The 26,867-nt window shown below is 42.0% G+C and overlaps 1 protein-coding gene across 3 annotated transcripts in view; it reads right to left on the reverse strand.

The window, feature by feature from the left end:
• Positions 1-26,867, reverse strand: part of LOC310693280 (protein FAM169B-like) — a 66,056-nt gene that overhangs the window by 10,624 nt on the left and 28,565 nt on the right. The window contains exons 3-9 of one of the 3 annotated variants that reach the window (XM_083475197.1): positions 22,107-22,206; positions 16,977-17,062; positions 14,164-14,338; positions 9,811-9,993; positions 8,188-8,316; positions 4,269-4,345; positions 2,522-2,735 (exon numbers count right to left, since the gene is read on the reverse strand). In XM_083475197.1, coding sequence (XP_083331323.1) covers positions 2,523-2,735; positions 4,269-4,345; positions 8,188-8,316; positions 9,811-9,993; positions 14,164-14,338; positions 16,977-17,062; positions 22,107-22,206 — 963 coding nt within the window. In that variant the 3' untranslated portion in view covers position 2,522. Of the gene's footprint in view, positions 1-2,508; positions 2,736-4,268; positions 4,346-8,187; positions 8,317-9,810; positions 9,994-14,163; positions 14,339-16,976; positions 17,063-22,106; positions 22,207-26,867 lie in introns of those variants that run through there. The other 2 variants (XM_083475196.1, XM_083475198.1) reach the window with 2 other exon arrangements.

Below are 26,867 nucleotides of genomic sequence, written 5' to 3' on the forward strand. Positions count from 1 at the left end.
TTTCTTTTAGCCTGCCTCAAATAAATTATGAGTCATGCGCTGTATTGTTTCTTATTGTGTTTCTGTATATATGGCTGTTTCACACACACAACTGGGATGTATAGTGGCTTCCTGCTGTGTATCGAAGACCCTTCACGACCTAGGACCCTCGTACCTACGGGACTGCCTTTCCTAGTATGCCCCACGGAGGACCTTAAGGTCCATAAACAGAAACACCCTAGAGGTCCCAGGCCCTAAGGAAGTTAGATTAGCCTCAACCAGAGCCAGGGACTTCTCAACACTGGCTCCGGCCTGGTGGAACGCTCTGTCTCATGAGACCAGGGCCTTGCGGGATCTGATTTCTTTCCGCAGGGCCTGTAAGACAGTGTTGTTCCACCTGGCCTTTGGCTTAGAATCAGTTTGATTCCCTCCCCCTCTTTCTTTTTCCTTTCTCCTCCTGTGAAGAGGCTGCATCCTAATGTTTTAATGTTGTATTTTAATCTTGTTTTTTAAATTGTATTTTAATCAACTTGTTTTTATTATTGATTGTTAGCCGCTCTGAGCCCGGTCCTGGCTGGGGAGGGCAAGGTATAAATAAAAATTATTATTATTATTATTATTATTATTATTATTATTATTATTATTATTGTTATTATTATTATTATTCAACAATCACAGTTGTAAGCAGCAAGACAGATACCGGTAGATAGAGATAGATGATAGATAGATAGATAGATAGATAGATAGATAGATAGATAGATAGATAGAATGCACAGTCTTACAGTCTTACAGTGTGTTTGGCCATGAGGCACTTACATGAGGCTGGCAGCAAACCACATAAAGGCTCCAGGGCAGAGGTCATGGCAATGGAAAAAAAAGACAGCAGCAGCTGACATCAAACTCAAAGGACAACTGCGTATTTTGGGTGTATGGGGTTCAAAAGCACGTCAAAGTGCAAATAGATAAATAGGTACCGCTCCAGCGGGAAGGTAAACGGCGTTTCCATGTGCTGCTCTGATTCACCAGAAGCGGCTTAGTCATGCTGGCCACATGACTCGGAAGCTGTCTGTGGACAAACGCCGGCTCCCTCAGCCTATAGAGTGAGATGAGCGCGCAACCCCAGAGTCGTCCACGACTGGACCTAACAGTCAGGGGTACCTTTACCTTTTTAGTACCTCTGGTGGGGGATATGTCATGTTGTTTTGGGGTTGTTCGGCTCCTAGAAACTGTCAGCATGCAACAGCGGTCACATCCAGGGAAACAGCTTCAATTAGCCAGCTAAAACAAGTGAAAGTAGCTGGTGGGTCTCAAATCTTCGGTGAGTTAGGGACTTCCCCTGCATGTGAAGACAGCCTCTGGCGGATTGAGCAGATGAGACCAATAGTGAGTCCACGCATGTGCTGTAGAGGAAACTGAGGGGGCTCATCAACCTGGGAAGTCAGTCCATCTAATCCAAAACCTTCACTGCCTTGTGGCTATACTCATTCATGAGAAAGGCTTCAGGAGTAAACCTTGAGGGAAAATCTGTACCCACTGCTTTGTGACACTGTCAGGGAACTGCCATCAGAGGCAAGAGGAGAGGTAAGACGCTCCAATGATGCAGGGGAGGGAACTAGCAAGGAGAGAGAGAGAGCTTCCGCTGGGGAAGGAAATCCAGGAGACACCAGGGAGAAAGGGGAGGCTGAGAGTACTGCGGAGGGGAGGCTCCGAGACTCTTCCAGTGAAATCAGCGGAGAGAGCACAGGACCTCCGCTTGGCACGCCCACGCTGCACAGAAGGCTTCCGCGCAGAGAATCTAGGAGGAGACTTGGCGTCAAAGAATTTCTATGTTGGAGGAAGTTTAGGAGACGCCCACTCACGGATTCTGCCAGTGACTAAGACAGTTGCGTTGTAAGGGCTGTCAAACCAGGGAAAGGTTTAGCTATACGACCAGCTTGGAGCAGTTTGCAGTTTACGCACAAGCAACCCCAATTCCCATTACAGAGACATTTTCAGCTAAGGAGTAAACCCTACACAAATCGGGAGTCCCTAGGACGGTTGGATGGTGTCATGTATGCCTCCTTCTGGCAACTCCTGCAGCCCAGCTGGTGCCAAATGTATTGCTCTGCTTTCCTTTAGATCACATCAGTGAGAACAAGAGAGAAGTCTTGTCATCTGGGCAGCCCAGGACCTCCATGCACACTGCTTAGGCTTGTGCCCTGGAGAGGTCACTTTGGTGCGGCTAGCACAGCAAAAACGTGGGAGGCAGAAGTTACAAGTTGCTGTTCTCTGCAGCCACAACACTGGGGGTGCATGCTGAAGATGTGCAGGTAGAGTCATCGGCGCCAAGGGACTTCCCCTCTGGTACAACAACCCTGCACAGTAGGCTACTTTTACAATCCTCACACTGCAGGTGCATAACTTAGAGAAGGGAAGGGACGCCTAAACAAGTCCATGGCTATGGGAAGATATGAACCAGGGGCCTTCCAACTCACTGTTTAGTCTTCTACTCTGCCTCATTCATTCACACCTTGTCCTTGTATTGCTTACACTATGTGCAAACGTTAGGATGTCGCTCTGAACTGCTTAGAGATTCTGTCTTCAGAAGGTTCTCCTTGGCTTGCTCTTTTCTTTGAGCCTTTCCGCTGCTGTTTATGAGCTTGATGTTCGTCAGCATATTCTTCACTGTAAGGCTCGGGGTTGAATACCTCTTCTGGGTCATCTTTAAATTCCTCTGCCTCATATGGCAAAGCCTTGTTGGGACTGTGAGCAACTTTCTAAAATAAGACAGACATAAATCCTTACATTACAGATGAAATGTACTCCTCCACATGAAAAATTTCCTTCCATTTGTGGTCAGTTTACACACACTTTGAACAACAGCTAACTGATATATAACAGAGGCCAAGCTTTTGCCGCTATGTGTCTGAACTCTGAAGCCTGAATATACATACTCAAATTGATATCAACCATCTCAGGCATTAGGATCAGCAGCAGAGACCTTATTGCTGGTGCCACCCTCTGGCTGCTGCATGGTTGGCACTGACCCATCGCAGGGCCTTCTCAGTGGTGGCTTCCAGCCTGTGGAATGCCCTCCTGGGTGAGGTGCATCTGTCTGCCTCATCACTGATTTTCAGGAGAAATTTAAAATCATTCCTCTTTACCCAAGTTTTTGATAGCTGAAAGATATTTAGCATGGCAATCATGATCAATAATTGTGAGGGTATGTGAATGCTTTTAAATATTTTTAGATGCTCTAAAAAAATTAATTTAGATAGAGACAAACTTGAGAAAGATGGGCAATAATTTTTTTAAAAAACTGATGCTAACCATTGAATAAAAGTAATACATAAATCAATAACATAAATACAAAGCAGAGAAAAAACCTGTACAGCCCCAAATCATAAGCATTTCCAAATAAGATCATATTTTAAAGGGATCTGCTGCCTCATAGACACTGATGACAAATAGGAGGGAGGTGGACTTCAAGGTTTTTAAGTGTCTTTAAGCCTTTAATTTGTTTTAATTTGATTTTAAATCATACTGTTTTAACATTGTGGTGCTTGCTGCTCTGGGCTCCTTTGGGAAGAAGGGTGGGATATGAATTTAATAAATAATAAATAGTCTGAAATAGCTCAGTTTTCCTGGTCACAGGCCACAAGGTTTTTGGATCAAAATACAGAGACCCCAAGACTCAGATAACAAGACTCAACCTGTAGCAAGGCTTCCTTAGTCTGGTAAATGTGGACTGGCTACCATGATATAGCCTTTAGGTGTTATCACACACAGGCATCAGCATCATCATCATCATCATCATCATCATCACAACAAGAATAAGGTGGGGGCTAGTGGGAAAGAAACAACACATTTTGAACTAATCACTCATATATGCTCTTAAGTGAGTGAAATGGTAAAAGAGATGCAAACGTGTTTTTAAAAAACACAGAAGGTTTGGAAAAAATGAACACACAGACACACGCAAAACAACTCATCACGCCATCCCCTTCTTGACTGGTTGACTTTCACACTAATAGAGTTAACTCTTAAGTTACAAACTGAATGATCCCTGCTGCTGCACTTCCAACTCAAGAGAATCGTGAATAATATTGGCCAATTATTCATGTGTCTCAATTAAAGAAAAGACAAAATATATCTTAATTACAATAGTCATATAAATCAGTGGCCTAGCACTAAAACCCCAGCCTTGACTGTGGGCAACAAGTTCCCCTGTTCAGGCCTCCTGCTAAAATAATCAGGATTTCAGCAGTTATGAAAAACCAGATTATAAAGTAACTAATTCATCAGCGCACCTGATTCATACGCCCTTCATCTGCTTGCCCAGGTTCATCATTTTGCAGCCTCTTCATGTAGCAGCTCACATCCGACTCTAGAGTGGCATAATCCATTTCCCAGGGCAAAATCATAATAGAAGGAGGTTAGTAACTCTTCCATGGCAACAGGTATTACATTTTATTTTATAAAAAGACACACATGCAATTGCAACCACAACCCATATCCAGCTGTGATGACCTGGCCATCTTGTTACATGGTGGACTGACAGAAAGTAAAAGTAGCCTTCTTCAACTTGGCTGGGCCGTCTGGGCCTGATAGAAGTCGTAGTCCAAAACATTTGGAGTGAATCAGGCCGGGGAAGGCTGAGTTAGAGACTCTCTGTTGCTTAACTTGCAAGCAATTTGCTTGAGCTTCTAAGCAACATATTGACAAATACATACTGTTCATGGTGTAAGTTTTGACCTTTAAACCTAAATGTTTTAGGGCCAGGTTACTAAGATAAACCTGCCTGATCTTTAAAATCTGTTTTAGATTATCTTTCTCTCTGCTCCTTCACCTTTAGATATATGGTGACAACTAGGGAAACGTCTTTTCAGGAGTGGCACCTTGTTTGTGCAATACCCTCCCTGGCATTAAGCATCAACATTGTTCTCCTTGAAATGTTAAAGGTAAAGGGACCCCTAACCGTTAAGTCCAATCGCAGACGACTCTCACTCTATAGGCCGAGGGAGCCAGCGTTTGTCCGCAGACAGCTTTCCGGGTCACGTGGCCAGCATGACTAAACCGCTTCTGGTGAACCAGAGCAGCGCACGGAAACGCCGTTTACCTTCCCGCCGGAGCGGTACCTATTTATCTACTTGCACTTTGACATGTGTTCGAACTGCTAGGTTGACAGGAGCTGGGACCGAGCAACAGGAGCTCACCCCGTCGCAGGGATTCGAACCGCCGAGCTTCCGATCGGCAAGCCCTAGGCTCTGTGGTTCAACCTACAGCGCCACCTGCGTCCCATCCTTTAAATGTTAGGTAGGGGGTATATGCTCCTTGGTAGCAGAACCATGCTTTGCATGCAAAATGTCCCATGTTCAATCTCTGGCATCCCAGGCTAGGAAAGACTCCAGTTTGAAACCCTGGAAAGTTGGTTACTGGTGATTTTGCAGATTGTTTTTTTCTTTTAATTTACAAGCTCATATATTTCTGCATACCTACAGCGTGCCTGGGTAAATAGTTATCTGATTTGTAGGTGGCACTGTTTTGCTTTCAAACTGATATGCGTTCAACAACTTCAACTCACTGCTTGATTGTAAACAAGCAAACAAACAAAATGCAAAGCAGTTTGCAAACAGATAAAACAAGAAAATCAAGAAAAAATTACAATACTGTAAAACACACCAAAACCTAAAATATTAAAACAGATTAAAATCCATATCAGCATTTATAAGCACCTGGGTAAAGGTAAAGGGATCCCTGACCATTAAGTCTAGTCGTGACCAACTCTGGGGTTGCGGCGCTCATCTCGCTTTATTGGCTGAGGGAGCCGGCGTACAGCTTCTGGGTCATGTGGCCAGCATGACTAAGCCGCTTCTGGCGAACCAGAGCAGCGCACAGAAACACTGTTTACCTTCCTGCCGGAGCAGTACCTATTTATCTACTTGCACTCTGACGTGCTTTCGAACTGCTAGGTTGGCAGGAACAGGGACCGAGCAATGGGAGCTCACCCCGTCGCGGGGATTCAAACCACCGACCTTCTGATCGGCAAGTCCTAGGCTCTGTGGTTTAACCCAAAGCACCACTCGCGTCCCACAAGCACCTGGGTACGATGGCCTAAACAAGAATGTTTCAAGCAAGGTGCCAGAAAAGAACAGAGTGAAGATGCCTGCTTGTTATCAATAGGCAGGTATATCAATTGGCTGTATAATGTGACTATGGCTCATTTATAACTTTTTCCAGTAGGCTACTCTCACCAACTGAGGTTATGTGGGATTACTGGTGCAGAGAGGGGGAATCAACTTTCCTAAACAGCTTGAATTTTGATTTAACATGTTTATTTTACTTATATTTAGTAAACAACCCCCCAAAATAGTTTTAATGTTAATTTCTCATGGTGTATAAATATTTCAGTGTTTTCACAATAGTTAAAAGTAGTCCACCTTTAACATCTGATTTAATGTGATTTAAATGTTTTATTCAAAATACAAAGTTTTACCTGGAAATTATTATTTTTGAAAACTTGTAAATATTTTAAGGAAAGATAACTAAATTGCACACACTTTCCTTGTGCCATTTAGCTTTTAAGGGGGAAAACGAAGGGACTGAATACTTAACATACGAATATTAGCATAACTCAACATCTACGAGCATAGAGCTTGCTAGAGAAAATCACCTTTAAATTTAATTACAACTTTGATTTTAAGTTGACTCTTATTTTATCCATTCCAGTTACTCGATCTGGCTTGTCTTGTATTCATTCATAGTGTTACTTTTAAATTTTATAAAACCATACGTTTCTATAAATGGGAGATTTTCTGCAGAAAAATATAGCAGCAGAAAGACTGTGGTGGAAAATGTTTCACTCCACAGCACTGAACAACAGTAATCCCTTTCATAGGATTACATGAACATTTGGGGGGTGGATTCTGAAAGCAGAAAGAATTTTAAAACTGAATTAATTAATTTAATTTAATTTAATTTAATTTAATTTAATTTAATTTAATTAACTAGACATTATTGTATATGTGATGGTTCATAACCTAGGCAAACCCATTTGTATGCATAATTAAGGCTGAAATCCTAAGCACTCTTACCTGGGAACAAGCCTCACTCCATACAGTGGGACTTCATTTTGAATAAACATATCAAGGATTGATTGCACAGTAAAAACTCTCTACATTCTGTTTACGGTGCAATTTTACAAGTTCACCACTAGATGCAGCTAGTGCTGCAACATGTAAAACTACATTTCAGTTTGTGGGGTGGAGGTGAGGGCTTTTCGGGAACATATTAGAATTCCTTCAACATTACATAAATACTATCACTTCATGCAATGCAATCAAGCCATGGATTTCTGTTCACAGTAGTAGAAGCTTTGCTCTCATCAGAGCTTAAACTCAGCTGTATCTAAGATTTTGCAGCCACTTAAGAGGTATTAAGTGAAACAGAAATACATATATCCCTAAATAAACCAACAACGTATTACACACAAGGTAGCTCATGCTTGCCTTTGGGACACTGAGCTGTTGCTGTTGGCATCTGTTTGTCTCGAGAGATAATGGAGTGTGCCTCTGGGGGCGAAGGCAAACTGCTATGTAAGCAGCATCGACGTGGCTTCCCTGGGGCACAAGCATGGAGGTCCTAGGCTGCCCAGATTATAAGATCCATCTCAGATGTTTAGAGCAAACAACAGCCAAGGGAGGCCCAATTTGGACTGGGTTCCCAATGCCTGATACTTATTTAAAACACACGAACAGTCATGAAGTTGCTAATTGCATGAATGAACTATGTCCTGTCTAGTTTGGTCCTTATTCATACACTTATAGGTCCTACAGAATTAGTCAATTGACTCTAGCATGCCTAACACAGAGAAAAATCCCACAAGAACAAGGAAGGGATTAAACTGGAGATCAAGGATCCCATGTTAGACAAGGCAGGGATCCATGTAGCGATTCCAGCTCTGGATGAATTTATGATCAGTGCTCTAGATGAGACCATCGGCTCAGAAGAATGTTCAGTTCTGATTCAGTGTAGGCTAGTTTTTTCGTCCCCAACCCCACAGACTAACCATCACAGGTTCTGTATCATCTTTCTGTACCAGTTACAGAAAGCAGCTCCGAATTCCCACTTAAACATCGCCCAGGGAATCCTCCTCAGTTTTACCTTCGTGCATTAAGCTTAAAATTAACAGATGTGATGCAGCACAGCCCTCACTGCTCTTTAACTCACTTTTCTGAAGCTTTTGTTCCATCTGAATCTTCAGCCAGATACTAACACGCTGGCTCCAGTCTCCCGGGGCTTCTACTTCCCACAGTCGAGACTGTTCCTCTGGATGGGTCTCCAAGAATCTCTGACAAACTAAGCAGGAAAGTTGACTTGTTCAAGGTGAAACAAGTAGAAACTTAATGGAAACCTATTACTAAGAATGCCTACTATCTTAACCTGCCCTCCCATAATAATTAATATTATTACATATTATTTATATAGCGCCAAGCAGTGTGCTAGGCACTGTACTCATTAAAAGCAAATATATAGCAAACACGTTTTGAAAAATGAGCAAGGTTCATTGCAGGACTTGAAACACATTAAATAATGACTGAATACGCCACCCATTATATATAGGCCTCTTAACTGCTACTGCATCCTAGCCAGCAGTGCAGTTCAGTAAGTTTCAATTCTGGACTTAAGAGTCTTAGTGGGGGCTCCTTAGATGGCAAACTATATGACTTCCTTGACATATAGTAAGCTAGGGTTGCTGTGTTTGAACAGCCTCCTGTTTATTCAGAATGAAAAAAGAACCTTCCTGGATCAGACCAGAGGTCCATTTAGTTCAGTATCCTGTTTGCACAGTGGCCAACCAGATGCTTATAAGAAGTCTGTCCCCGAGTTCTATTTTTATAAGACAGTGAAAAAAACTTTTCTCTATCTACTCCTCTTATCTCAAAATTGCACCTCAAAATTGCATTTAGAATTTTGTATCAAGCAAGTTAAGGAAATTCTATGGACTTGCACTGCTCTACAGATTGCATGAGACAAGGTGGGGAAATCTATCATTTTACATATGTAATGGACCATTACAGAACAACAATTTGAGTATTTTTATTTATATTTGAGCATTTGGAGCAGTCTGAAAGAATGTAAAGATCAGTCTGGGAATTCTGAAGTTTCTTGTGCAACAATTCGTTCTATAACAATGTTTGGAAACCAGTGAAGAGCCTTGTCAAAAAGAGCTTATTTATGTCTTCCGCTCAAACTGAGTTTTTCTTTACAGCAGTGTCTGGGGCCTTTCTTTTTTTTAATAAAAAAAAATTAAGGGCTTGCCTCAGTAGATGCTGCACAGCTGTTTATAATGAGAAGTAACTCAATAGACTTGGCCTCACATCATACCATTTTCAATAAGGACAAGTTAAAATAGATTGTATTGGTTTGATGAAAGAATGCACTATTGAGATTAAAGCCTAGGAACCACCAATACCGTCTCATTTATGTACTTATTTCACACCTAAATGTATACTACAGACTTCTTGTCTTCCAACTTTTGCAGCCACACCCTGAAATGAACTGCTGATCTAAACCAAAATAATCCCTGGGGCCTAGCCCTCCCATAAAGTGACGTATCGTTTATGACATTAGATAACGCAAAACATGCTAGTTGTTTGTTGAAATCCTGACCGTACATTAATGTTTTCATAGCAGAGTGGATGCACATTCATGTGAGAGATTTCTGCCTGCAAAATAAAATCACTTAAAATATGCAAAATATTATAGATACACAGGCAGAAAGCCTCTTTATGCTTCCTACAAACCATCATGACCTTTTTAAGCCAAACATTTCTAAACCAAGTCATTTACCTTGGTACATGACAGCAGAAACAGGACAGCTGAGTCCCAGGGCAACTTCAGCTGCAAATGTCTGACAAAAATCATGCAGCATTTTCATACCAACTCCACCTCTTCTGAACTTTTTTCGGACAAACATTGTGTCCAAAACTGGGAGCATGTAGCATTGGCTGGAGTACCCATCACACAGGCTTCCTGGAAGCAGAAAACAACATTGCCTGTAATTAAACTGAATTCCAAACACAGCTCATGAATGAGTTTATTAAAATCACTATGAAGCTGTAGACAGAAAGCTGGATTTAAAACCATGCAGCTCGCTGGGTGGACTAGTATAAACACCAAGAAACTGCCCTTTAGACTCCAGCTCAAAACACAGCTCTGGTTCCAGGCTGCAGATCCTGTAATAGATGGGAAGGATCCTGAATTGGAAAAGCCCCATCCCAGGTCTGGATTCTGTGACCTTGACCTGGCTCTGACATATGGCAAAAGAGCAGTATTTCCATATGAAATATATCATAGCAGCGTTCTCTCTCTCTCTGTGGTTTTTGAAAACCAATGTGTACATTATACACAGTATATTTCTTTCTTTTATACAACAGGCTGATTCTTCTCACTGTTACTACTTTTTGAAAAACGCTGCTCACACACAACACGGACTGCCAATCAGCTACTGGGTCATGTTCAAGATCTTGTTAACATATAAAACCCTGAAGAACTTGGGACCAGGTTACTTGAAAGACTGCCTGCCTCTCCCCAGGTAGACCTGTAAGATCACTTAGTTCACCTGGGGAAACTCTTTATGTGGCACAGCACCCTACAGAGTATCATAGGGTGGTGACCCAGAAGCAGGAATTATCAGTTGTTGCCCCTGTACTGTGGAATACCTTCCCCTCTGTCATATGAGAAGTAGCAACTGTCAGTGGTTTCAGGTATCTCATAAAAAAAAAAACCATATCTTTTTGCCCAGGCTTTTGCTGACATTGCATCCTGTTCTGCATGTCTGAACCTTCTGAATTCCTGTTTTATTTGCTTTATATTTGCTGTTTCACTGGTTTTAGGCTGTGTTTCTGTTTAGTTTTAGTTTTTTCAAACTATACACCACTTAAGAGATTTCTGAAATATTAAGCAGTATAAAAATGCTTTTTAAAAAGGAATGAACATAGACCCTTTCAGGCCTATTAACAGCTAAAATCAGACCCAAACAACATGTGACCCCTTTATGCCCATCAGAGCCACAACTCCCCTCCTGTTTTGCTGCAATCACACACACAGCCAATCACAAAACAAGTATTGCAAACAATGTTGGGCTTGGTGGGTGACATGTTCTGCAGGCCCAGCTAAACTGAGAGCTCGTGGTTTCAGAGAAGCAAGCTCCCATTTCTTCCCTTGATCTCGCAGGCAGGTTAACTGGCAACCATGTTATCCTTCAAGACCAGCCATGAATAGCATCATCTTCTCTTTTCTGTTCCATTTATGAGGACAGCCCAGTTATATGAATGTCCAAGAATCCTGCTGCATAAGGCTCCCTTAGGGTGGGACTCATTGCCCTCCAATTACTCATAAGATCAAGCATATGGGCACAGCTAATAAAAGCATTAGGCCCCTGCGTGAGCCAAGAAACCCAGCACATCCTGGACTGGCCGGCAGCCCGGCAGAGATGTCAGATTCTGGCAACATGAGCCCATTCATTTTGGGATGCTGACAAAGGTTTTGCTTCAAGATCTGCAATAGCCTTAAAAGGGGACTGTAGAATTGCTAGCAGGCTCACCAATCCTGTTGCCATCCCATAGAGTTTCTTACTATTTCACTTCTTAATTTGATAGAATCAGCTCAATTAAATAGTTGATCATCCTGCTTTAGAATGGATAAGGAACCTCAGGCCAAGGATGAAATGTGGCCCCTCTGGGCCTCTCTGTTCAGCCCTTGGGACTCTTTCCACACTCCTCACTGGCCTTGCTTCACATTTTGTTGAGTGTTTTCTTCTGGCTAAAATGCACTCTTGCTTTTCTGGATGGAGATTGGAGGGCGTGTGTATAGAAAGGAGCCTAGTATACAAAGGTTCTAGATGGAGTTACATTCCTTCTAAAGGAGTAGGGATGTAGCTTGAGGTACTTCTGGATACAACTTTGTCATTGGAGACCCAAGTCACCTCAGTGGCTGGGAGCACTGTCATATTCACTAGCTACAACTGTATTTGGAAAGCAATAACTTAGACACCATCATCCATGCACTGGTACCCTTAAGACTTGATGACTGCAATGCACCCTGCGTGGGGCTGCCTTTGGCCCTGGTCCAGAAGCTCCAGCTGGTGCAGGATGCAGCAGCTAGACTGCTGACTGGGCAGACAGCCAAGAGCATGTGACACTTCTGTTAAAACATCTGCATTGGCCGCCCATATCCTACCAGTCAGGGTTAAAGGTTCTTGGGTTGATACAAACACTGAACAACTGGGGTACAAGATGCCCTAAGGGCTGCCTGAGCCCTTACATCCCAACGCAATCACTCTGTACACATTTTAAAAAAACCCCTCACTAATGCTGGATGTGCAGCTGATATGCCTATTGGGCATATCAGAATCAGAAGGCATGGTCACTAAGCACATTCCTGCTCCCCAACACACAGTCACTGAATTGAAAGGATGGGGAGAGGTGGTATGACGACTTCTCTTACTCTCTGGGTGAACACACTGAGTGTTATGGGCAAGGGAAATGACAAGCGGAGTCAACGGATGCCATCACAGAAGGCAGCCTTTGTGAAGCCTGCTTCTTCAGGGCCTTTAATCTGTTTGGTTAGGTCACGCATGCTAAATGACTAACCTGTGAGCCAGCAGAATGGTAAACAGCAATTACAAGGGCAGAGAAAAGAGACAGCCATTAACGCTCTCAAACATCCAAAAGCTCAGGAAAAGCCCAACCCCATCCTGCCCCACATCTGAAAGACTCAAACCAAACAAAATTGCACATTCCAGTTAGTTCCCTGATTAACAAGCTGGCTTGGCAGACACTTGTCCAGAGAGACCTTCTGCAGACAGAGCCCTTGTGTAACAGGAGAGAATGTTTCTGCTGAATGGTACCCAAAGTCAACCCATTGTGTGATTTGTGTACAGACACACACACTCGCCTACACAAAACCCAAAAGAGAGAGCAAAATCTCCAGCTTCAAATAAAACTAAGACGGCATGGCTTGGTGTGTGTGTAGATACACACATACAAACAAAAACACATTGTATATTTGTTTAATTCTTAGTATATTTGAAGCTTTGTATCTAATGCAAAAATAGAAATGCATGCATTAGTAGAAAGAGACAGAAAGAAAAGACAACACTTGGAATCTGATGGAACCCCTATAGCCATCTAAACCAAGCGCCCTACCCTCTGCCAGCAGGGGGAACAAAAACCCAGAGAGAAGGTAAATGGAATGGAGTATCCTGAAAAGAGTATGGATGATTGACCAGCTGAAACCCTGCATAGCTGCCCATCAGCTACAAGGTGTATGAATAAAACAATGTTAAAAATACATCATATACAATGTTCTATGACAAGACTGCTGTTTCTTTATACACACACCTTGCATCAGCTCCTCTTGCTAATTAGTTGGGGGAAGCAGAAGTCAACATCCTCAAGCTCCTATTGCTATCCCAACAAAAGCACTCAAGAGAGATCTCTGTATCAAGAAACAATCTTTTAACAATTAGCTCACACAGTTAGCTAAGGAATGAATGGCTAGCCAGTAGCTGCACTATGAATTATAAAGAAAAGCCAAAGACCCACAACACATGTTCTTAAAACACAAAGGTTTTTTTTTAAAAAATGTAATATATCCAAGCCTTTAACAATTTTTGAAGACAGGCTACATTAAGATCAGCGGCAGGGATTGTGTGACTATAGCGATGTTGTGGGACTGCAACTCCCATCAGCTCCAGCTAATGGTAAGGGTGATGGGTGTTGGAGTCCTGCAAGGGCCACACATTCCCTATCTAAATAGGGTTTAGATAACCCTATTTGGGGCTTATTAAGTCAATATATGTTTGAGCCTTTTGCCCGAGCAAACAGCCCACTTGCAATCTAACCCAGAAGTCTCCAATTAACAACTTCACCCAAACCTGGAAACTACAGTTACCAGGTTCAGAAAAACCCAGCATTTTCAAACATAGTTTGAAGTTGGTTTAAGATCCTGGCTTGTTACAATGCTGGTGGGCCACAGTTTCTCAGCTTGCATGAAGGGGAAAACCAGGAGTAATTGGAGACTTCTGGCTCTGGTTGTTGTGCATATTAAGCTGAGATAGGATTCTCCAAACCAAGCCAACCATCTAAAATGGTGCCCTTCATTTTCCTCAGTATGCCTGCATGAATAAAACAAGTGTACCTTTCACTTTTACGGTGTAAAAGGCAGCTGCATCTCCACTCCTCCAAAATATTTTGGCACACTCTTTCTCAGAATGAGGCACAAAGAGCACATCGTGAGTCAAACTCCTCTCTAGCATTCCAAAAATAATGACGTTAAGCACAAAGAGGACAATTCTTTCTTCAAATGTCTGGACCTTACAAAACAAATAGGGGCAGGGGAGGGAAGAAAATAAGAGAAAACAAAACATTCTGGTTTCCAGTAAAAGTGCTTTACATTTGTTGGTGTTGGTGATTCGTGTGATGTTAAAATATCTAAGGAGGTAAGGTTCAGCAGGATGACAAAAAGAACACAAATTTGCCCAAATATATAAGATTTGCACAGGAAATATTCCCAGATTACACATTGTGTAATAAATATGGTTGGAAAACAAGTAAGATTATGACAGAGGGAATCAGGAAAAAAACTGCTGGAAAAGGTGGTTAGGAAGAATTCTGAATTCTTCGTTTTATCTTTTTTTATAGTGCTTTTTTACTGGCTTCTATGCTATACCACTGTTTTATGAAACCCTTTTATTGCCTTTTGGTTGTACTTTTGTATGCCACTTAGAGATTTTTAAATATTAAGCAATTTAAGTGCTTTTAAATAAATAAAACACAAAACAAACTAATTTGCTCTAAAGTTATCAGACATTTGCACATAATAGACTTACTGTATCAAATCAGTTGGGGAATATGTAAAATAAAGAGTTAGAGAGGCATGTCAAACGGCATTAAAATTAAGAGGAAAGCACAGGAAGAATTTTAGATGAGAGAAATCCCTTTAAACAAGAACTCCATAAAATAAATGTAATTTATGTTTAAATGGTCCAAGACAGAAGGCATTTGTAAATGGGTGTGTAAGTAACACACTGTGCCAAAGGTTAATAAGGCTGGCTCTTCACAACAGATGGCCAATCAAGCAGCGCTAATGGTGCTGGGCTATTATTGAAAATGAAATAACTCTGTTATCTGATTGTCTCGCCTAGTACCTGGCCAAAGGAGGCAAAGTGGACAGAAATGGAAAAGGACAAACCAGCAGATAAATGGAAATGGGGCTGAGGAAGATTACTCGTTTTTTAATGTGTGGAACATGGGGGCATGGATGGCAATGGGGAAAGTTGAATTATCCATGGAAAAGCATATAGAAAGATGCACCCTGAAAGGGCAGAAATGCCTACAGAGTTGTGTGTTTGCATGTATATATGTATATATATACATATGCACACACCCTAATCTTCCTCCAAGGTCATAGCTGCTTCAGGCCAAAATACACATGATATGGAAGACCTGTGATCAGATCTCCCAATATCTCTTTCTTAGCCTCAAAATCAGCTGCAAGGATCCCCAATGTGGACTGGATGAATGGAGCTGTAGGTGGGAGTGAGAAAAGGTGCACAGTGAGCTTAAACCTTTCTCTTGCGCCATTTAATGAGGAACTGGAGACCACTGCTCTATCTATGTGGCAAGTGGAAAAGATACGTAGTTTGGCCCATGCCTGTAGTTGCCATCCAGGCATTGCCTACGGCAAGAACTGCTTAGTTAAACAGCATCATGAGCCTTCAGAGACCATTCTCTAAGCTCTGGAAGAGGATTGGCTTATTCTTTCCTCCATCTGCACTGCTGGCCAACCCCCTGAAGCTGGCATTAGCTCTGCTAGGTGCAAAAATACAGGCACAGCACTGTTACCCGAGGAAGACTGCTCCCCCAGCACAAGCGATGGGATTAAACCGCTCATGGGAATGGGGTCGAAACTTAACAGAAACAAAAAGAGATTCCCACATGGCCATGGGCTTCTAGTCTCAGAACCACTAGGATGTATCACTGGTTTCAAAGCATCTCTGACACTCGGTGCACTGTGCACACTGACACTCAGGGAGTTCCTGCCCCAAGCGTGGAGCTGAAAAGAAGGTCAGGGGCTCACTTTCATAGTCACACTGTGCCTTGAGCTTGGTGTATTGTCAGGCAATATTCCATCCTGCCTCCCCTGGAATAGGGCGGTCAAAGCCAATGGCAACTGCAAATTATAGCTAAATATCAAGTCTAGTCAAAACTTGTAGATGCCTGGCCCCAGCATTGAAGTTTTGGTGAGATATATATACATATACTTTGAATTTGAATAAACCAAAGCCCTGTAACCAGTAAAGCGAGATGAGCACCGCAACCCCAGAGTCGTCCATGACTGGACCTAACGGTCAGGGGTCCCTTTACCTTTTATAACCACCTTCAAAGAATGTATGCGGACTAAAAGTATGGGGTGGCATGTGTGCCAGTTCTGCCCCCATGTCTGTCAGCTCCACCCCTAACCTCCCACACTTAGTAGGAAGGTTGAGGGTGGAGTTGGCAGGGATGGCCACACTAGGGATGGGACTAGCATGCTAAGTCCCGCTATATTTTACACCCTCCCGTGTTCTCTGAATGCTTTAATAGGGTCTAATTAATCAGAAATGTGCTTATCAACAAACAATTCCATAAATGGTTGACAGTTCTAGCATCAAGGTACCACCAGCATGTGTTGAAAACTCAAAAATGTTATGCCTTCAGGAGAGTTTTCAGAGGCAAGAGTTTTGGTCTGTTCCTGCTACTACTCCACACCATTCCAAAATATTCCAATTTCTCTGAAAAGCTAGATATTAAGGAAATCAAGTCATGTATAGGTTAATGTTTCATACAACCCATTCCATAATGTATCAAGTGGGGGCACTAAGCATCACTACCCTATTTAAAAAAAGTCAGCACACAATCAACTGAGACCATCTTGCTGACAGATATAAAGGTTTTTAAGTAAATACCTACCTGTTTCAGCCCGTCCCGGGAATGATCAGCCGTTTTCATTACATCTTCAATAAGCCACCAGGAACTATGCAAATAAATTGCTAATACTAAAAAAGAATGAAATGAAGAGGTTTCATTGAAATGGTTGCCACCATGATACCAGGAGCTCATACAGGGTTTCAGCTGTGCTGTCTTCCTCTTGCTGTTGTCAGTTATTTCTATTATCAACTATCCATCAAACCACCCTTTGTATTGTAGGATCCCAGGGCAGTATACAGATGAAAGAATTCAAATCAATATAAATAACAAAAGGAAATCACAGCAGCAACTATAGAACCAATTCAGCAGCAGACATAGAATTAACCATACCTAGGTTGGCATTCCTCCCCCCAAATGCCACTGGAAATAGATGTGTTCCTGTTGACAATGGAAAATAATCACCAAGGAAGGCAAAAGAACCTCCAAAAGTATTTATCACCACAGGGAAGACCCTCTTTCAAGTCACTTTACAATGGGTCACACCAGTCATGCAGTATAGACATGGGTTTTTTTCTATTTATTTAAAACATTTTATAGCACTCTTCCATCAATAATCCAAGGGCAGCTCACAACAATAAAACACAATTTCAAGAAAATCAATGCATTGCAATACATCATAAGCCAATCGCCACGCAGACTGGGTATTTATAACCTACAATGCCAGGGTGACCAGGCAGGCCTTTTGCAAGCACCAGGCAAATGTCAATATTCTGTGTTTTTCCAAATTTTGAGATGAAGTTCTCATCCCAAAGCACATACATTTTTAAAAAATCATATTTTAGGATATAAGACACTTAGAAATGAGTAAAATACATTACACATTTAAATACAATACATGTTTCAATGTAAAGTTTTGTTCAGATTTTTTAAAACACCCACCTTAACTCAGAAAGAGGCCAAATAAACTTATAGCTGAACACATGCAAAATTGTCATAGACCTTCCATTGCTACTTAAAGGTCATCTCCAACACCTTGAAATGAGTACAGAAGACAACAGGGAAACAACACAAGCAATGTTTTTTTGTTCTTAACTGTCACTTCAATCAAAGAATACTTCCAGAAAGAAAAATACAGTTGTCTGCATCCATGGAAGATCTACATTACTGAGTGAGATAAAACACACCAGGGAACAGAAGCTATACAACATTTAATGGTGGAGGGCAGAATTTATGTACCAGTAAGTGAAATGGAAGAAGTGGTGCATTTCAAACCGCAAAAAGCTTTAACAGGAATGTCATCAATTGCCTATGTTAGCCCCGAGACTGTACAAATGTTCTAATGCACATATATAAGGCTGGTTTCTCTGAACTAGCTCCAAAGTGAGCTTGGAGGGTAAGTGCAATCAGTTAGTTAACCTATAATTTGAATAAATTATTAAAGCATGCACCAAAATGTGTTTACATGCAAGCTGTGAAAGAAAGGGAAAAGGGGAAGCTGCAGATGCATAATGACAGCTAGGTCCATTTCATTACATATTTCACACTCCCTTGCAGAGGGTTTTCATGTGTTTTCTTTATGAAGCATGAGCAGCCCACAAAAGGTTGCATCCAATTGTAGCTCTACATAACTCGATCTGATAGCGCAAGGATATAGGCTTGCTCAACAGAACTTTATCCTCTCCACTCCCCGTGCATTGCCTAAATCTGTTCGAGGTTCTCCCCCAAGCCTCTGGAGCAGATTCAGAGAGGGCATGGGGTTTGCACAGGGGGTGGGCATGAAAATACCATTGCCCAAGCATTAATACTTGTACTAATGGAATGAGTGCACTGGGTACCGCTCCAGAACTCCACCTTCCCACACTAGCCAAGAAATAGGCAATTAGCAATGGTGAACAAGCACCAGACAAATGGGACAAAAGGAGTCCAACGTCAATGTGTCGATTTAATAGCAAGCAGGGTTTGGCTCTGCCTAAAGAAACTCTATGCAAAATACATGGAACGACTTGACTTTTTTATGGCACATTTCCTGTGCTATTCAATAATTTAAAGGAACAGAGGGAAAGTAGTCCAGTAAAGCTGACATAGCAACTGTCACATCATATTGCTTGGATTACTTTGCCTGTACAGATCTCTTTGCAGAAGGAGAGGGAAAGGCTTCTCCATATCCCATATGAAGGTATATTCACCATTAATTTAAAGTGGTGGCTGGTACCCATTGGGACTGCTGTGGCAGAAGGCAAGGAGGCCAATGACAGGCAGAGTCGACTAGGTCTGGCTTTGTCTCCACCCTCCTTCTCCTGCTGCCTGTTGAGGAGGAGAAGGAAGAGGATAGCCAATGTCATCCACTGGACTGGCTGTAAGAAGGCAGGCAGGTGGGAGCTGACTAAGGACACAGTGTGGTTGGTGGGGCAGTGCCCCACTCGCCCTAATGGACGAGCCTCCACTATTAATATAGTATAATAATATAATAAACAGATTTTCCCTTAGTGCACTTATGTTCCCCTCTAGCCAACTTAAGTCCCTACTTAAGTCCCTTTAGCCCACTTAAGTCCCCACTTAGTCAACTTAAGTACCCATTTAAGTCCCCTTAGCCCACTTCAGCCCCCTCAAGTTCCATTTAGCCCATTTTGAATGCAAATAGTCTTACAACACCTTTGTGACCCTCGTTATGGAGAAGGGCATATCAAAACCAACACAAAAAACACTGAGAAGAAAGAAGGAAGGGCCTCAAATGCTTTGGACCTGCTTGTGCATTGACAATAGGCAGGACCTTCACTCCATTGTTTTAGAAGACTGATGACAACTTTTTTTCATTCCAGCAAGCCTACCCAGACATATAATTTAGTTACCTATATTTGTTTTCAAAAAAATTATATGTGTTTTATATAATAATAATAATTTATTATTTATACCTCGCCCATCTGGCTGGGTTTCCCCAGCCACTCTGGGCGGCTTCCAACAAAACACTAAAATACAATAACCTATTAAACATTAAAAGCTTCTCTAAACAGGGCTGCCTTCAGATGTCTTCTAAGAGTTTGGTAGTTATTTTTCTCTTTGACATCAGATGGGAGGGCGTTCCACAGGGCGGGTGCCACTACCGAGAAGGCCCTCTGCCTGGTTCCCTGTAACTTGGCTTCTCGCAGCGAGGGAACCCACCAGAAGGCCCTTAGCGCTGGACCTCAGTGTCTGGGCAGAACGATGGAGGTGGAGATGCTCCTTCAGGTATACTGGACCTTGATAATTATTTTATGCCTATTTGTTTTTTAATAGGTTTTATTTTTATTTCACCCAGGGCTTTTTTCCAGCTGGAACTCACAGGAACTCTGTTCTGGCACCTTTGCCATTACAAGAGAGGCATTCATGATGAGTTCCAGCACTTCTTTTTTGAGAAAAATAGCACTGATCTTACCTGCCATTTTATTATGTACACTGCTTAGTGAGCTTTGGGGTTAAATGGTTTATAAATCTTTCTAAAGAAAGAAATAACAAAATTAATAAATGCACATTCAGAATCTTAGAAAGGTCCAAAGTTGGGTATGTTGTGGCAAGATGTGGTGGGATGGTCTGATTTAGGGCAGGGGGAGCAGTTGTAAAGGACATGTATGACACACAGGTCATAAGACATCTAAGGGTCTAGAACACAGCTCAGGACATGGTTGACATGTCCTAGTCTAGTCACCACTCATGTCCAACAGGGGGACCATGGGGAGAAGACAGCATAGTGGGAGGCTCCCCAACAGGGCTTTAGTTTTTCACAGACCCTAGGAGAAGCAGGAGGCCATAGTTTCCACTGGTGGAAGTCTTCCTAGCCTTTCTTTTCCTATTGCAAACTTAACTGCAGTGCCTTCAAAAACTGAAGTGGAAAAGATAAACTTCTTACCTACTGCATGGACTGCAAACTTTTACACCTAGTTTTGTAATTCAGTGTGAAGGTATTATGGCACACAGTGTACCACAGAAGTACAAGGAGAACATTTTGAGTCCAAAACTCATTTATAAGTTTACTCTTCTCCATTACTACAGACTGATGTCAGGAAACAGTTTGTTCTTTTGTTCCCATTTATACCTTATCACAAACCATTACCATCCTGCAATCCTATTAAAGCAAGCTTAAGGGAGATCTCAATCACAAGGTGTCTAGAAACAGTGATAATAAAATATTTGGCGGAAGGCTGTAACTTTGCTTCTCAATGTGGCTCAGTTAGCAAATCTCAAATAATGGCAAATCAGTAGACAATTGAGAGAAACTGTGGAAGAGTTTAGTAATGAAGTAAGACCATGTTTTTAAATTGGGTCGTGGATTTAAATTTAAATATAGGCATAAAATAGGAAGATAAAACAGAGAGGGAAATGTTCTCCTGTGTTGGTTTGTGTGTGTTTTTGCAGAACACAAATATTTGCAGACAAAAAGTTCTTCAGAGCATTTGTAGTGGGAGGGAAGTTAAAAATGGTATACTGGTAATATTTAAGTAAGAATTCGTACAGCAATTCCACAAAGCTCATGAATATTTATGAGAGTGCATACGTTACAGACCCACTGCCAACACCCAAGTTTCAGTTTAAATAGGAAACACATTGTTAAAATGTATTTGCCACGTTTCAATATCTGAAAAATATTGAGAGATATTTGTTTCAGTGTTCATTTAAACAGTAGCATAAAGTAACGCTGCTTACCTGCCCACTGACATTGGACACTACTAACTTTTCTCCCAATTTCTCCATACTTTTGCATGAAGGTTCCAAATTCCTGGCAGCTCCAGGTAGGGCTGAGAGAGACTCCTGCCTGAAACCACGGACAACCACTGCCAGTCATTGTAGACAATACTGACCTAGATGGTTCAATGGCCTGATTTCAGGATAAGGCATAAGAATAACTGTGTATTTTATTGTTGAAACCTGCCCAAGGACATTATGATAAAGGTTCGGTAAGAAATCAAATAAATGAATAAGGTTTTTCATGTATTTGTTAGCAATAGTAGTAGTTACATTTCTACTCCACTCTTCGTCCAAGAAGGTCAGAGCAGTTTACATACAACTTTCACATGGCCTCCCATCCAGACCCTTTTCATGGCTAGACTGCCTTAGCTTCAGCAGCTGAATCATATCATATGCCTTCAGATCATTCTGTGAGCCATGCTGCAAACTGAAGGAATAGGGTAAGCCACTCACCTGTGTTCTTATCTTGTGGATCAATTAAAACCAGAAGCTTATGTTTGCTGTCTTCTTTATACATAGGAAGAAAGTGCATCAATGGAGCCTCAAGTTTAACCTGTAATCAAAGAAGTTATTTGCATTCATAATCTGCAACAAAAAGTAGGACTGCAGTTGCTGTTTTTAATTAATAGCAAAAGTCCAACTGTATAAACTTGGGATCTGTCTATGGGAAATGACATTGAGGTTCCAAAACTACACAAGCACATAATTGTTATAACAAACCAGGATCAATCCAGTTTCAAATTTTGGTTTGTTAACTGTGGTTTAGACATACCAGTTTCCTGTATTTTTACATAAAAGAGCCTGCAGTTTTCTTTCAAACCACAAACAGAAGCTTTAAACTTCCTTCCCTCGTTCTGGAAAGATGGAGAAGCACATGAACACAAGGGTTGTCAAAGTAAATAACTGCTGGCCAGAAAACATTTGTTATTGGTAAACAAATATAGAAAGGTAAATAAATACTGTAGTAAAATAAACAAATAGAAAACAATGGTTTCCTGTCAGTTCTGAATCAAGCCTAAGTGTCTTATCGGCTTAGAACACCTTAGAACACTATAAAATTATTACCACTGCATAATAATAGTATCTATAAATGGATCATAGCATTTATAAAGTAATCAGTAAGATTAGGCTGCCCCACTCTGTAACACTCTGTGTCACTTTTTGTGGGGCAGGGAGTGGGGGGAGTAGAAATTCCTAATCATGTATGAAAGAAGTATCCTGTGATTTTAAGGTGGCCAACCTTATACAAGTTGGCATTCTGGGTGTTGGAACTGACCCCCCCAAAAAAAAAAAAAACCCCACACCACACACGCCTCAAGTAATTATATGATCAATTCAGTTCCACTCTCTGAATAATCCAGAATAGACGTACCTACTCTCCTTTAGATAAAAGCCATTACCAATTTGTTTATTTCACTTTTTTCCAAAGAATGTATGAAAGTTTAAAACTGGCTTAAGCAAAGATACTTGAGTTTAATTAAAAACGAACAACACACAAATTCAAAACAGTGAGGGCAATACCCAGGACCAAACTGGTGAGGTGGTAGAAATGAAGGGAAAGGGGATGCTTAATTACAAGCATCTCGTCTCATGCTTGGAGTGAACATCATCTCAGTGTAATCCTCTTCCACCATAACATTAAGCCAAATACCCAGTTTTCTTTGCCACTGAAATTGGGAACGTTTTGATTTTTCATCACAGAACTTGATTAGCAAACTGCCAAATCCAAGTGTTTGTTATAACTGGGATGGGGGACAGGGCTGAAAGAAAGGGAAGATGTTCCTGAGAGGTCTGTTTTCACTCCACCACCCAAATGCAGCAGAAAATTAAAATAACATTTAGGTTCTGATTATAAACCACAGAAACCAGCATACTTATAAATCACAGCCAAGACTGCATCCTTAGCTCACCCTATTGTGTCTCGCTTTTGTAAGGATGCAGCATCACTTAGCGTGCTAAGCTCCTCAGTCCCCCTTCCCCCTCTCCCCAACTGAGCACCAGATGGGATGCTAACTCTGCATCCAGGCACGACAGGTTGAGCTAAGGACAGAACAACAGCCTGAACCCTTTTGTGTGTGTCTCGCTCTCCCTCCCTCCCACCCCGCCTTGTGTTTTATTTAGCTTTGGAAGCAGTTCTGTTCTTGAGACGCCAGAGGGCATTGAAAGAATGTTTTATTATGCCAGGCATCCTTTCCTCTCAGGCTACATAAAAACTCACCTTAGGTGCACAGGTTTCTCTACTCACCCATGGAAATGACTACGAACCATGTTCCAAAACTGCATGAAGCCATGGTTTCAGTTGGCTTTTTTAGTTGCTCCAGCTCAATAAACTAATGCCTTTATGGAAGCCTCCCCCACCCACTTGTCTTGCACTGTGAAGCAGTGACACGGTGAAAGGATGCCAAAAGGATTGAGGGATGGGAGAAAGACTTAAACATCCCATTTCCTTCCAGCTGGGAACAGCCTGCATTGCAGACTTAATCTCTGAGCATTTTATCTTGTCTGCATCAACCCTTTTTGTTCAAACTTTCCATGACAACCCAATGCACATTAGAAAACGCAATTGTTAGAATAAAAACACCCTCTGGCACTGAAAGCAAATCAACTGTATCCAAGCAGTTGCAGATCATGCAATAACAACTTTCAATCTACAGTGTTAATGTCCTCCCAGATCAGGATTATGGGGAAATAAAATCTGCAGCCAGAATCCAATGAGGTACTTCAGTCACACACCCAAGCGTTTCTTTGCACGCAGTGGGATTGTTGACGTTTTTAATTGAACAGTAGATACATTCATCCCCATGTCATAACAAATACTGGAAAGCCCCCTCAGTTTCATAAGAGGCTTCCTATACGGCATGGACAGGTCCTGCCTGAGTAGCAGAAATCAAAAGTACCCTTGGACACACCAATCAAGAGATGTAGCCGGATGAAACAGAAACCCATGACCTGAGCAATGCTGGCTCCAGGATTGAAAGGCCTACTCTTTGCAAAGTCCCTGGAAGTGGCCATTTCAATTTACCACAATTCCACAAACTGATGCTCTGTCAGGGGCATTTTGGGAAACTGAAATTGTTGTTGCTGTTGTTATTGACCCGCCCTTCACCCTAAGGTCCCAGGGTGGGTTACAATATTAAAAGACAATACTGAAAACAGTTTAAAACAACTGACAATCACAAAAATAAGCTGGGCCCTAAAAATATACACTACAAATATCAAAAGCCAGCATAAAGAGGTGTGTTTCCAGCATTCTCTGGAAGCTGTATAATGAAGGTGCTGGATGCACTTATGTGGGGATAGAGTTCCACAACTAAGGGGCCACCACAGAGAAGGCCCTCTCCTGGGCGACCACCATGCCAGCTTCTGAGGGTGGAGGAACTTACCAAGGGGGCTCCTGGCTCCTTCTGCCAACCTCAGAACCTGAGGTGGTGAGTAGGGAAGAAGACATCCTTTGAGGGATTTGGGTCCTGAGTTGTTCAAGGCTGAAAACACTAATGTGAGCACCTTGCATTGGGCCTGGAAATGAACAGGCAAGCAGTGCAACTGTTTCACTGCAGGTAGGTCACTGGAATACCAAGGTGATATACGTGCTCCACAGCGATGGTGAGGGGACTCAGGAGTGAATGTGTCACCAGCTCGATCTCACCATTCCACAGTGAGAAAAGAGAATCAACAGGAGCACCAGCCATGTCTAGTGGAAAGATTCCATCATTCTCAGAGAGAGGAATGACCCAATGGATCCACCACCCATGCAGAAATGGGTAACTACATTCAGCCCAAAGCTCACCAGGGAATTGTCCATGCTGTTGTTGCTCCCTGCTGCTGCCGCTTTGCAAAACCACAGCTGAGACAGGGCAGCAGGACAGGCTTTAGCTTTAATGAGCCATAGTAATATAAGAAGAGCCTTATGGGATCTGGTCAAAGGCTGATCTACTCCAGCATCCTGCTTTCACCAAATAGATCTTTAAAGGAGGCTCTTAAGCAGGACATCAATGCAACAGCACTGTCCCCAAATGCAATTCTCAGCAACTGGTCTCCAGAGGCCTACTGCCTCCCATGCATAGGCAGAGGATAGTCATTGTAGCTAGTAGCCTCTGAGGAAGGTGTATTGTGTGAGAAAAGTTAGTCAAGCATGAGAAAAAGGGATTGTTGCCAAGTCAGAATGCAACCTTGTAAGAAGCCGTGTGTCAAGAAGCTTATATTGCCCGCTCCTTCTTGCCAAATGTATCCTGGGACCTGTTTCAGCAGAAATTGCTTATTCAGCTGTACTGAATACTATAAAAATACTCTTGATTTTAGTAATGGCAGCAACTATGGGCTTGTCCACACTTGTCCCATGCCTAGAAAGCACAGGTCTGAGCAGTTTTTCATTCACCCTGCTGCTTTCCCACTGAAAGCCCGCTCCTTACCACTGAATCAGAGCAAACGTCAAGCTGCAGAAAACCCAACAGATGTTTGCTTCATTTCAGCAGTAAAAAGCAATATTTCCCTGGAGGAAAGGAGTGGGGAAAGCAGAAATGTGGACGAGCCCTATGTTTCAGCATTTCTCTCCAGCCAGCTGCTGTACTCTGAAGAAATCAACTGACTCCTGTTCGGTGTAGTCTATTCCCACTACACCATTGATAAGCTTTATCCTCCATGAATACTCTTTCAAAGCCATCCAAGTTGGTGGCCGTTACTACAATCTGTGGGATAAGACTTGACAGGGTGCTGAAGCCCAAGCAACTGCTCCAGGAAACCAGTTGCTGGGGTGGGATTAAGTCAAGTAAGCTATTGTAGGCAAACCAATGGGCTCATGTTTCAAAGCCCTCTTTAAAAGGCAAGGAAAACAGGCATGGACAACACTAACACCTACAACTGGCAGGCAATTACACAACTCTGGGTTGATCTGAACTGATTTATATATTGGAAAACTGGGCTTTTGTCCCTTCCTGATCAACAGGGTAAATAAATTCTATCCGCTTCATTTCAAGCTCAAGATTATGCACTGAAGAAATACTTTACCATAACTCTAAATGGATATGGCCAATAATGGCCTTTGCCTGGCCTAGCAAGTAGTTTTTGCTTGTTTTTAATTTCAGCCCGTATGAATTTAAGTTATTAAGTTGCATTTTGCCCACTTCTGCTTTAGAGACTCTTTCACTCTCAACAAGAAACTAAAAAGTCATAGTTTGGCTTGAAACATGTAGTGATTTTTAACTCCATGGGACTAGC

The sequence above is a fragment of the Podarcis liolepis genome, assembly GCF_965112155.1.
Source record: "Podarcis liolepis genome assembly, chromosome: 14".
Lineage (NCBI taxonomy): Eukaryota > Metazoa > Chordata > Lepidosauria > Squamata > Lacertidae > Podarcis > Podarcis liolepis.